We start from the raw sequence: 12,970 nt of genomic DNA, 5'->3' as shown, positions 1-12,970 counted from the left end.
GTGTCTAGTGTTCCATTATTAAAGTGGCAGGTGATTTCAAGTCTATGTATATAGGCAGCAGCCTCTATTGTGCTAGTGATGGCTATTTAACAGTCTGATGGCCTTGAGATAAAAGCTGTTTTTCAGTCTCTCGGTCCCAGCTTTGATGCACCTGTACTGACCTCGCCTTCTGGATGATAGCGGGGTGAACAGGCAGTGGCTCGGGTGGTTGTTGTCCTGGAAGGAAGGTAGTTTGCATCTACAGTGATCCTTTGGGCAGACTGCACCACCCTCTGGAGAGCCCTGCGGTTGCGGGCAGTGCAGATGCCGTACCAGGCGGTGATACAGCCTGACAGGATGCTCTCAATTGTGCATCTGTAAAAGTTTGTGAGGGTTTTAGGTGCCAAGCCAAATTTCTTCAGCCTCCTGAGGTTGAAGATGCACTGTTGCGCCTTCTTCACCACACTGTCTGTGTGGGTGGACCATTTCAGTTTGTCAGTGATTTATACGCAGAGGCTCATGCCTGCTCAAGCTTTCCCCCTTCTCCACTGCGGTCCCGTTGATGTGGATAGGGTGGTCCTCCCTCTACTGTTTCCTGAAGTCCACGATCAGCCCCTTTGTTTTGTTGACGTTGAGTGAGAGGTTATTTTCCTGGCACCACACTCCCAGGGCCCTCACCTCCTCCCTGTAGGCTGTCTCGTCATTGTTGGTAATCAGGCCTACTACTGTTGTGTCGTCTGCAAACTTGATGATTGAGTTGGAGGTGTGCTTGGCCACGCCGTCATGAGCGAACAGGGAGTACAGGAGGGGGCTGAGCGCGTACCCTTGTGGAGCCCCAGTGTTGAGGATCAGCGAAGTGGAGGTGTTGTTTCCTACCTTTACCACCTAGGAGATGGCCCATCAGGAAGTCAGACCCAGGGTCTCAAGATTAATGATGAGTTTGTAGGGTACTATGGTGTTGAATGCTGAGCTATAGTCAATGAACAGCATTCTTACATAGGCATTCCTCTTGTCCAGATCGGATAGGGCAGTGTGCAGTGCGATGGTGATTGCATTGTCTGTGAATATATTGGGGCGGTAAGCAAATTGAGTGGGTCTAGGGGTGGTAAGGTAGAGGTAAGGTAGAGGTGATATGATCCTTAACTAGTCTCTCAAAGCACTTCATGATGACAGAGGTGAGTGCTACGGGGCAATAGTAATTTAGTTCAGTTACCTTTACTTTCTTGGGTACAGGAACAGTGGTTGTCCCCACTTGAAGCATGTGGGGACAACAGACTGGGATAGGGAGAGATTGAATATGACTGTAAACACTCCAGCCAGCTGGTCTGCGCATCCTCTGAAGGGCTAGGGATGCCCTCTGGGCCGGCAGCCTTGTAAGTGTTAACACGCTTAAATGTCTTACTCAGGTCGGCCACGGAGAAGGAGAGGCCACAGTCCTTAGTAGCTGGCCGCGTTGGTGGCACTGTGTTATCCTCAAAGCAGGCGAATTAAAGGTGTTTAGCTTGTCCGGAAGCAAGACATCAGTGTCTTGTCTGTAGACCCTGCCACATACGTCTCGTGTCTGAGCCGTTGAAATGCAAATCCACTTTGTCTCTCTACTGACGTTTTGACTGTTTGATTGCCTTACGGAGGGAATAACTACACTGTTTGTATTCAGCCATATTCCCAGTCACCTTACCATGGTTAAATGCAGTGGTTTGCGCTTTCAGTTTGCGCGAATGCTGCCATCTATCCAAGGTTTCTTGTTTGGCCTCTTATATAGCCTCGCTACTGTTTTTTACTGTTGTTTTTATTTCTTTACTTGCCTATTGTTCACCTAATACCTTTTTTGCACTATTGGTTAGAGCCTGTAAGTAAGCATTTCACTGTAAGGTCTACACCTGTCGTATTCGGCGCAAGTGACAAATAAACTTTGATTTGATTTGAAAATGGAGTCGTGATCAGATTTGCCGAAGGGATGGTGGGGGAGGGCCTTGTAGGCATTTCGAAAAGTTGAGTGGCAGTGGTCCAATGTTTTCTCTGAGCGAATGCTACAGTCAATGTGTTGGTAGAACTTTGGTAGCGTTTTCCTCAGATTAGCTTGGTTAAAATCCCTGGCTACAATAAATGCGGCTTCAGGATATGTGGTTTCCAGTTTGTAGTTCTTTGAGGGCCGCCGTGGTATCAGTTTGAGGGGGAATATACACGGCTGTGACTATAACAGAAGAGAATTCTCTTGGGAGGTAATACGGTCGGCATTTGATTATGAGGTATTCTAGGTCAGGTGAACCAAAGCACTTGAGTTTCTGTATGTTATCACAATCACACCATGAGTAGTTAATCATGAAACAAACACCCCCGCCCTTCTTCCCGGAGGGATCTTTATTCCTGTCTGCGCAATGAACTGGAACCCAACTGGCTCCTGAGTCGGACTAGAAGTCTACTCCGAATACCTCTTCTCTGCCGGCGGTGTTTTGGTGGTGCACATGTCGCCTTTAAAGAAATGTAATCATTGAATATTGTAAGAGCTTTTGTTGTCTGCTTATATGCCCTCTTTATTTATCCTACGGTTCTGACTTGGTATATAGGGAGAACACTGTAAGAACGGCCAATGTTCTGAATTCTGTCGCTGTACGTTTCAAAGTGCTGAGCGAATAGTTATATTGACTACGTCCATCGTAGCTCGCTCATTTCTGTCGAAATTACGGATGGCCTCTTATTCGCTTGTTGTTCCCTTATGCCATAGTTTGTACATCTCAATTGTCAGCAGAAACAACATTTGTTTGAGCAAGTCAGCCATATCAGCTATGTTTTTTAAAAGGCAGTAAATGAGGCTGAATGAACTGTTTCGCTGCCACACAAGGCTCTGATGATAGCCAGGTGTGGCAGTGTTACTGTAAGGATTCACTCCATGGTGCTGAAAAGAAAGCTCTGCTTTTGGGACAGCTTTATGTAGGCCCTGTGGGCACCGTTTGTCACCGTTATAGTGCAATTAATGTATTGTTTAGTGTTGTGTAGTGGCTTTGCTGGCATGCGTCTAAAAACATTTTTTGTGGTTTGCCCCAACAAGATTTACATGCAAAATCACCACTGCAAACAGCATTTGCAATTAATGCATGTAGGCTTAATCAACTAATGGACATTAATGGCAACAAAGGCTGCAAACCCCGTGTGGCTCAGCTGGTAGCACATGGCACTTGCAACGGCAGGGTTGTGGGTGTGTTTCCCACCACTGAGCAGTATGAACAAATATGAAAATGTTTGCACTTACTACTTACTGTAAGTCGCTCTAGATAAGACTGTCTGCAAAATAACTCAAATGTAAAACACTCAACATGTTTTCAGTGTAGGGCATAAAGTATTCTACACATTTTATCAGAGAATGTCCAACTGTCTTTCACAACGCGAGAAGAGGAAATGGTGCCATAGTCAAGTGCGCCTCTGGGCTCATCATCACACCAGAGATACTGGATATAATGGCGAGATGCTTGTGTCTCCATCCTAACAATGGGATTCGTTGTCCACAGAGTGAAACGGTGGGCTGTCAAAGTCCTGCCTGTTCCTTTGTTTGGATTGATGGGTACATCTCGTTGATTGAATACATTTTTCAATATTCTATTAGGGGTGTTAATGTCAACCACATGTATTCAATGGAGAGTGAGATGTTATGCTAGCCTAATGAATATGGATAGCCGTCTCGAATTTCAACAGAGACAACTCCGATATAAAGTATTTTTTCTCAACGTTGCCAGGATGTAATGTGCGTCACACACATCAATACACCCCTAGCAACCTAACCATTTCAAAACGTATATTATATCAAATAAGTCTCACGTATCAAAATAGCAATTCATTTTTATCTTGACTAGATTTGACACTCTCTCATTGCCCCCCATACAAAAACGCCTCTCTTGATTAATAATGAATGATCTGCTTAATGTGGACATATCTTGGGCAGAGTAAACCCTCTCACCTCTTCCTCTCTGGACACACTTTGCAATAAAATAGAAAGTCCTCATAGAGATAGATAGAGGACTCATCTTTGTATCTGTGCCTTTATGGCGTCTGACAGGAAGGGCATCTCCATTTCAAAGTAGTAAATGTTCTTCTTTTGTTTGAAAAAAGCATAAAGCTAATATTGGTGATTTACCACCACCTGCAGTGCGGGAGTCCTGATTCAAAACTTGTGTGTCATTCATGTATTGTAACCACTAGACGGTGATATAGCTTAAAGCCATTGACAAACCATAGGCAACACAATTTGAAGAACACAATGCTCTGATCACTGGCTGATTGTTCCCAGCCCATAGGAATCCCCACCTAGTTGACTACTTTAAAATGGTGGAAGCCCTCAATGGCAATGTCCATGCTAAAACGGGTTATATCCAGCTAGGGTCCTCTAGCTGTCTATCTATCTCTATGATAGTCCACCAGTTATGAGCTTCCACGCCATCCTGGGTTTGAACTGTGAACTCATGTTTATGAACTAAATAGAGGTAGGCCTAGGTTACGCTACTTCACTAATGTCGAACATCTTGGGAATCAATTTGAGTTACACATCAAAACAGTTTTATCATCATTCTGTATGGTTTATTTGAACTACATAGTGTGTATCATAGATAATGAAAATTGCTTGGTATTAAAGGAAATATATTATATTTATCTGATACATAGTTAAAACCCTGTACATTTTGTTTTTAGAAAAGGTATGTTGCAGTTTTACAATGGTAAGAATGAACAAAGTAGAGCAATATTGCAGTTGGCAACATCATAATAGGGGTTTGTAAAAGTTCATAAATGAAAGGACTGCTTAATTGCTTACCATATTATATTTTCCATTGGTTACACTTGTACTGTATGCACACCTCCGATTAGCTCTTTTAATTTATATGTAAAAGCAAGTTTGTTAATTTGCAAAGTGGCAGATTATAGAAACAGTTTTCAGTGGAAATGAACTACCAAATCAAATGTACAGTAGCCCTAGGAATCAATCTATGGGTCCATTTTACTGTTGTCCTTCTGAAATGTTTGAACACCATTGTGGGTTTGATGTTGTAGGATTCTTGTTTTAGAAAAGATCTGTGCTCCAAAGTGAAGCAAATTGAGGCATCTCTTTTTGTTATCCCATGGGTCATGGCCTAGAAATGGCAGAGGTTCCACTGAATTGATACAATTGATGTAGCTCCACTTCTGTTTTGTTTTGTCAAGACTTTCCATGTAGCTCCACTTCTGTTTTGTCAAGACTTTCCATGTAGCTCCACTTCTGTTTTGTCAAGACTTTCCATGTTGCATTCATTTGGGGGTTATGTCAACAGATTTTATAAAGATACCTCCTCTTCTCTTCCATTTTATTCAACTTCCACTTTGACACTCAACACTTCCTGTTCTCAACAGAAATACAAACTGCACAAATGGCTGAATCATTTAAGTAGCTAACAATAACACACTGAAGGACATGAATACATTGTTTGCTCTGCTGCATACAGTACTTATACAGGCTTTAACAATTGTTTTTAACAGAACTAAGTAACAAATATTTTATGGCATTGTTCAAAACAATAGAGTAAGTGATCCCTTCATGAATATTGGACGGTCATATCAGGGTTGTGGTGGAGCCTTGGACACACACAGGACGTTTTTATAGATCTGAAATCAAAGTGGAGGAAGACATTTCAAAGGCAACATTCATGCTGTCATTACGTTATAGAGAACATCAGACTAATGATATTCTCTGGCATTTGCGTCTGTGATGGCACTTGGGTGACAGAAAGAGGAGCAGGTGCGTGCTAAGGAGAACACTCCGTAAGAGGATAGCAGGAGGTCCATTGCTGTATAAAAGCAGTAGCTTAAATGTACTGAAGGAATGTCATTTGAGTTGTCGCCATAATAAATGATTGTAGTCAATGAGGACAAAGTTATTTCTTTACACCTGGAACAGTATCATCATCAGCATTCATTCTATCCGAAGTCTATTCAGTGATGAAACACACATGCTGGGGGTGAGGTGTCAAAACAACACGGTCTTCCTGCCTCCATCGCCACACTGGCCAACAGCTGTGGTCACTGGCTGACGTGAACATGCAGACCTGACTTAACCAGGTTGGTGAAAGGGGGAGGACAGGGAGTGTTGGGGTCAGGGGTTGATCATATGGCTGCTGGAGTGATTTGATGTGCTGGTTAAAGCAAGCTGGTCTAAATATGTCCAGCACCCAAGTGGTTGTGAAGTGGACAGGCAGAGTGAAGCAGTTACGCTGGTGTCACATAGTTCCCTGGGAAAGTCCCAAAGGCATGTGTCCTTTTTGACATACCTAAGGAAAGAGCAGAGCACATAATAAACCAAAAAGTTGTTCTCTCATACTGTACACTTTACAAATACGGTATGAAAATTAAACCCAGTCATCTGAAGTCATACTTGTAATGTAATGTGATGCCCAATAGAGGGCGCACTTCATTTGTCTTCTGAATGTAAGGTTTGTGTAAATTCCTTACCTACAAACCAGCCATCATCACACTTCTCCATCACTTGTACTATGTCCCCCTCTCTCAGTTCCAGCTCATCTTTGTTCTGTGGTTTGTAGTTGTAAACTGCTTTGTATCTGAGTGAGAGAGCACAGGCCAGGGTTTTGGATTTGATTTTGGGCAAGATAATCGACTGTGGCAATGAAGAATGAGGGACAGTACCTCAATCACGTAGTATAAAATCACATTTTGATTGATTACAATTTTTTACTCACGGTTGGTGCTGCATCACTGTTGAGCCAGCATTGTTGGTCGTTTGTGGTTTGGGGATATTGGTCGGGGCTGCTCCTCCCCTGTGGGCAGATGGTGATATCTGATTGGATGGTGAAACAGCTCTGCCAATGGAGTTGTGCAAAGCCGGATGTGCTCCTCCCCAGTGGTTGTTCTGGGTGGTGGGGAATGCAGGCCCAGAAGCGGGGTGTGGCCAGGGATTGGGTGCTTTTTTGGATAGTGTGGGCTGGGGGGATGAACGTGAATGGGAAGCTACAGTCCCATGGGGTATGGGTGAGGACGGCTTCAGGGGGGGATATCCTGGTTCGGGGCTGCGGGACAAGGGGGTCAGACTCAGAGGCGAGCGGGTCAAAGGCGAACAAGGTGAGTGTAGAGGGCGTCCTGGACTCATTGGCTCTGGGGATGTGGGTGACATGGGGCATGCAGGGTAGTCATCAGAGGATGATTTGGTGCGGGGTAACTTGTTAACCTGGACGTAGTTGGTGGGGAAGATGCCACTCCGGCTGGTCCCTGGGATCCGGCCCTCCAGCCACCTGTCATCCACACGCCTGGTCACACAGATCACCTCGCCCTTAGACAAGAGGGGAGCACAGATATGGTTCATGACATAAGTATCATTCAGATATCAGGTACAGTAGTCGTCCAGTGTTTCCCCTTTATCAATTTAGTAGTGGTGGCCTACCGCTGCTAAACTGTTGCCACTGCTGCACGAAATATGTTATAATGTTTTGTATATACAGTGCCTTCGAAAAGTATTCAGACCCGTTGATGATTTCCACATTTTGTTACCTTACAGCCTTATTCTAAAATGTATTAAATTGTATTTTTCCCCATCAATCTACACACAATATTGCATAATGACAAAGCAAAAGCAGGTTTACATAATTATTCAGACCCTTTACTCAGTACTTTGTTGAAGCACCCCTGGCAGCGGTTACAGCCGCGAGTCTTCTTGGGTATGACGCTACAAGCTTGGCACACCTGTATTTGGGGTATTTCTCACATTCTTCCTTGCAGATCCTCTCAAGCTCTGCCAGGTTTGATGGGGAGCATTGCTGCACAGGTATTTTTAGGTCTCTCCAGAGATGTTCGATCGGCTTCAAGTCCGGGCTCTGGCTGGGCCACTCAAGGACATTCAGAGACTTGTCCCAAAGCCACTCCTGCATTGCCTTGGCTGTCTGTTTAGGGTCGTTGTCCTGTTGGAAGGTGACCCTTCGCCCCAGTCAGAGGTCCTGAGCCCTCCGGAGCAGGTTTTCGTCAAGGATCTCTCTACATTGCTCCGTTCATCTTTGCCTCGATCCTGACTAGTCTCCCAGTCCCTGCTGCTGAAAAACATCCCCATAGCATGATGCTGCCACCACCATGCTTCACCGTGGGGATGGTGCAAGGTTTCCTCCAGATGTGACGCTTGGCATTCAGGCTAAAGATTTCAATCTTGGTTTCATCAGACCAGAGAATCTTGTTTCTGATGGTCTGAGAGTCTTTAGGTGCCCTTTGGCAAACTCCAAGCGGGCTGCCATGTGCATTTTACTGAGGAGTGGCTTCCGTCTGGCCACCCTATCATAAAGGCCTGATTGGGGGAGTGCTGCTGGTTGTCTTTCTGGAAGGTTCTCCCATCTCCACAGAGAAACTCTGGAGCTCTGTCAGAGTGACCATCGGGTTCTTGGTCATCTCCCTGACCAAGGCCCTTCTCCCCCGACTGTGCCTCGACACAATCCTGTCTCGGAGCTCTACGGACAACTCCTTCGACCTCATACCTTGTTTTTTTTCCTGACATGCAGTGCCAACTGGGACCTTATACAGTGAGGGAAAAAAGTATTTGATCCCCTGCTGATTTTGTACGTTTGCCCACTGACAAAGAAATGATCAGTCTATAATTTTAATGGTAGGTTTATTTGAACAGTGAGAGACAGAATATCAACAAAAAAATCCAGAAAAACGCATGTCAAAAATGTTATGAATTGATTTGCATTTTAATGAGGGAAATAAGTAATTGACCCCTCTGCAAAACATGACTTAGTACTTGGTGGCAAAACCCTTGTTGGCAATCACAGAGGTCAGACGTTTCTTGTAGTTGGCCACCAGGTTTGCACACATCTCAGGAGGGATTTTGTCCCACTCCTCTTTGCAGATCTTCTTCAAGTCATTAAGGTTTCGAGGCTGACGTTTGGCAACTCGAACCTTCAGCTCCCTCCACAGATTTTCTATGGGATTAAGGCCTGGAGACTGGCTAGGCCACTCCAGGACCTTAATGTGCTTCTTCTTGAGCCACTCCTTTGTTGCCTTGGCCGTGTGTTTTGGGTCATTGTCATGCTGGAATACCCATCCACGACCCATTTTCAATACCCTGGCTGAGGGAAGGAGGTTTTCACCCAAGATTTGACGGTACATGGCCCCGTCCATCGTCCCTTTGATGCGGTGAAGTTGTCCTGTCCCTTTAGCAGAAAAACACCCCCAAAGCATAATGTTTCCACCTCCATGTTTGACGGTGGGGATGGTTTCTTGGGGTCATAGGCAGCATTCCTCCTCCTCCAAACACGGCAAGTTGGGTTGATGCCAAAGAACTCCATTTTGGTCTCATCTGACCACAACACGTTCACCCGGTTGTCCTCTGAATCATTCAGATGTTCATTGGCAAACTTCAGACGGGCATGTATATGTGCTTTCTTGAGCAGGGGGACCTTGCGGGCGCTGCAGGATTTCAGTCCTTCCAGGCATAGTGTGTTACCAATTGTTTTCTTGATGACTATGGTCCCAGCTGCCTTGAGATCATTGACAGGATCCTCCTGTGTAGTTCTGGGCTGATTCCTCACCGTTCTCATGATCATTGCAACTCCACGAGGTGAGATCTTGCATGGAGCCCCAGGCTGAGGGAGATTGACAGTTCTTTTGTGTTTCTTCCATTTGCGAATAATCACAGAAACTGTTGTCACCTTCTCACCAAGCTGCTTGGCGATGGTCTTGTAGCCCATTCCAGCCTTGTGTAGGTCTACAATCTTGTCCCTGACATCCTTGGAGAGCTCTTTGGTCTTGGCCATGGTGGAGAGTATGGAATCTGATTGATTGATTGCTTCTGTGGACAGGTATCTTTTATACAGGTAAGAAACTGAGATTAGGAGCACTACCTTTAAGAGTGTGCTCCTAATCTCCGTTCGTTACCTGTATGAAAGACACCTGGGAGCCAGAAATCTTTTTGATTGAGAAGGGGTCAAATACTTATTTCCCTCATTAAAATGCAAATCAATTTATAACATTTTTGACATGCATTTTTCTGGATATTTTTGTTGTTATTCTGTCTCTCACTGTTCAAATAAACCTACCATTAAAATTATAGACTGATAATTTCTTTGTCAGTGGGCAAACGTACAAAATCAGCAGGGGATCAAATACTTTTTTCCCTCACTGTATAGACAGGCGTGTGCCTTTCCAAATCATGTCCAATCAATTGAATTTACCACAGGTGGAGTCCAATCAAGTTGTAGAATCAATGACAACAGGATGGGCCTTTGCTCAACTTCAAGTCTCGTAGCAAAGGGTCTGAAGTAAACACTGAAAGTCCATTTTTGGGGGGGTGCAAAATTTCAGAAAATCTGTTTTCTCTTTGTCATTATTGGGTATTATGTGTAGATTGTTGAGAAAAAATATCAATTTTAGAATAAGGCTGTAACGTAACAAAATGTGGAAAAGTCAAGGGGTCTGAATACTTTCCAAAGACAATGTATATTTCTGCTGAGACGCGCTTTTAAATGGATAATCGTTGGCTCGTTGACTGGAAGTCTATGGGAACCACTACCCTTTCCACCACTGCTGGGGAAGTGGTTTTGTAGGGGAAACTCTGTGTCAATGTTGCAGGGTATCTCTGTGAATTTAACCCATGCAATGTGAGAAATACGGTATAGGTACAATACTGTAAATGATTAAAGATTGGAAATGAGAATCAACGTCCTAAAGAGTACATAGTAGGATGCTCACTTTGCGGAAGGACAGCTCAACAGGCAGGTCTGCATTGAAGGAGAACAGAGCCACTGCCTCTCCATAGTCCAGCACCTGGATGGTTGGAGACTTGATGGGCGTGGGCTTCTCTGTAGGAGGAACAATCTGGGGGCAGAAATGAGACGGGTGAGGCTCAGAATGACATGTGTAGCACCTCATATATGATCCATGCTCAGAAGTTAGATGGATGCACACCAACCTCCACATAGGTTGTGGGGAAGATACCGGCTCTCCCATGATGCTCTCCTTCAAACCAGTTGGTGTCTACCTGCCTGTGGATGTAAACTATGTCCCCCTTCTGTAGAGACAGTTCCCTAGGAAGAAGAGAAAAAAAGGTCAAACTATGGCACGATGGACATCCATTAGTTTAAAGGAAGAGGTCTGCTTTTTTGTAATCCTCTGTTACAAGGGTTTGTTTCTAGTAACTCTGTATTAACATTTACGTTATTGGGCTTGTTGAGAAAAATGGTTTAGTACAATTACATTTGGCCGCCCTAAATGTGATATAATTACAGTGTGTGCTTCTTTTTACTGACAATATTGTTCAACAGATGTGTGAGAGCAAATGGTTTGCAGGCGATCGGTAGGCATTAAAACTCACTTGGGTGACTGAGCCTGGAAAGTGAACTTGGCTCGTGCTGCTTTCATCTACATAAACACAAAACAGTTTATCAGCAAGATTGAAAGGAAGTTTGCTTTTCACAAGGGCACAGGCATCTTTGTCCTTGCAGTTGCTGATAGTTATAGCAAGATCAGCTAACAGAAAATAAAACAATACACTACATGGTGGCAGGTGACCTAGTGGTTAGAGTGTTGGCCTTGTAACCGAAAGGTTGCCAGATCGAATCCCCAAGCTGACAAGGTAAAAATCTGTCGTTCTGCCCCTGAACAAGGCAGTTAACCCACTGTTCCTAGGCCGTCATTGAAAATAAGAATTTGTTCTTAACTGACTTGCCTAGTTAAATAAAAGGTAAAAATGAAGAAAAAAGAAATGACATGGCCCTGGATGTCCGAGTCCAGCTCAGCCTCAAAACAGCTCAGCTCAGAGAGCAGACTCCTGGCCAATGCAGCACAGTGGTTGGAAGGAATTAAATCAGCCAAATTATAATAAGTATGTGGATACCCCTTCAAATTAGTCAATTCAGCAATTTCAGCCAGTCCCGTTGCTGACAAGTGTATAAAAGTCGGCCATGCAATCTCCATAGACAAACATTGGCAGTAGACTGGCCCATACTGAAGAGCTCAGTGACTTTCAACAAGGCACTGTCATAGGATGCCACCTTTCCAACAAGTCAGTTTGTAAAATTTCTGCCCTGCTAAAGCCCAGTCAACTGTAAGTGCTGTTATTGTGAAGTGTAAACCTCTAGGAGCAACAACGGCTCAGCCGCGAAGTGGTAGGCCACACAAGCTCACAGAATGGGACCTCCGAGTACTGAAGCAAGTAAAAATTGCCTGTCCTCTGTTGCAACACTCACTACTGAATTCCAAACTGCCTCTGGAAGCAACGTCAGCACAATCACTGTTTGTCAGGAGCTTCATGAAGTGGGTTGCCGTGGCCAAGGAGCCGCACACAAGCCTAAGATCACCATGCGCAATGCCAACTGTCGGCTAGAGTTGTGTTAAGCTCGCTGCCATTGGACTCTGGAGCAGTAGAAACATATTCTCTGGAGTGAGGAATTGCACTTCACCATCTGGCAGTCTGACGAACAAATCTGGGTTTGGCGGATGCCAGGAGAACGCTACCTGCCCGAATGCATAGTGCCAACTGTAAAGTTTGGTGGAGGAGGAATAATGCTTTGGGGCTGATTTTCATGGTTCGGGCTAGGCCCCTTAGTTCCAGTGAAGGGAAATCTTAACACTATGGCATTCTAGATGATTCTATGCTTCCAACTTTGTGGCAACAGTTTGGGGAAGGCCCTTTCCTGTTTCAGCATGACAATTCCCCCGTGCTCAAAGCGACGTCCATACAGAAATGGTTTGTCAAGGTCGGTGTGGAAGAATTTGACTGGCCTGCACAGAGCCCTGATCTCAACCCCATTGAACACCTTTGGGATGAATTGGAAGGCTGCGATCCAGGCCTAATCGCCCAACATCAGTGCTCGACCTCACTAATGCCCTTGTGGCTGAACGGAAGCAAGTCCCCACAGCAATGTTCCAACATTTAGTGGAAAGCCTTTCCAGGAGAGTGAAGGCTGTTATAGCGGCAAAGGGGGTATTAATGCCCATGATTTTGGAATGAGACTTTCAATGAGCAGGTATCCACATACAC

The 12,970-nt window shown here is 44.7% G+C and overlaps 1 protein-coding gene across 4 annotated transcripts in view; it reads right to left on the bottom strand.

The window, feature by feature from the left end:
- Positions 1-4,523: 4,523 nt before the first annotated feature.
- The window catches only part of LOC139576786 (vinexin-like), a 51,423-nt gene continuing 42,976 nt past the window's right edge, over positions 4,524-12,970 (bottom strand). For 3 of the 4 annotated variants that reach the window (XM_071403245.1, XM_071403246.1, XM_071403243.1), the window contains 6 exons: positions 11,303-11,349; positions 10,901-11,015; positions 10,681-10,806; positions 6,693-7,279; positions 6,448-6,554; positions 4,524-6,266 (listed from right to left, as the gene is read on the bottom strand). In XM_071403245.1, coding sequence (XP_071259346.1) covers positions 6,205-6,266; positions 6,448-6,554; positions 6,693-7,279; positions 10,681-10,806; positions 10,901-11,015; positions 11,303-11,349 — 1,044 coding nt within the window. In that variant the 3' untranslated portion in view covers positions 4,524-6,204. The remainder of the gene's footprint in view (positions 6,267-6,447; positions 6,555-6,692; positions 7,280-10,680; positions 10,807-10,900; positions 11,016-11,302; positions 11,350-12,970) is intronic. The other variant, XM_071403244.1, reaches the window with a different exon arrangement.

The sequence above is a fragment of the Salvelinus alpinus genome, chromosome 5, assembly GCF_045679555.1.
Source record: "Salvelinus alpinus chromosome 5, SLU_Salpinus.1, whole genome shotgun sequence".
In the NCBI taxonomy this organism is placed as follows: Eukaryota; Metazoa; Chordata; class Actinopteri; order Salmoniformes; family Salmonidae; genus Salvelinus; species Salvelinus alpinus.
This window is presented reverse-complemented; position numbering and strand designations above follow the sequence as displayed.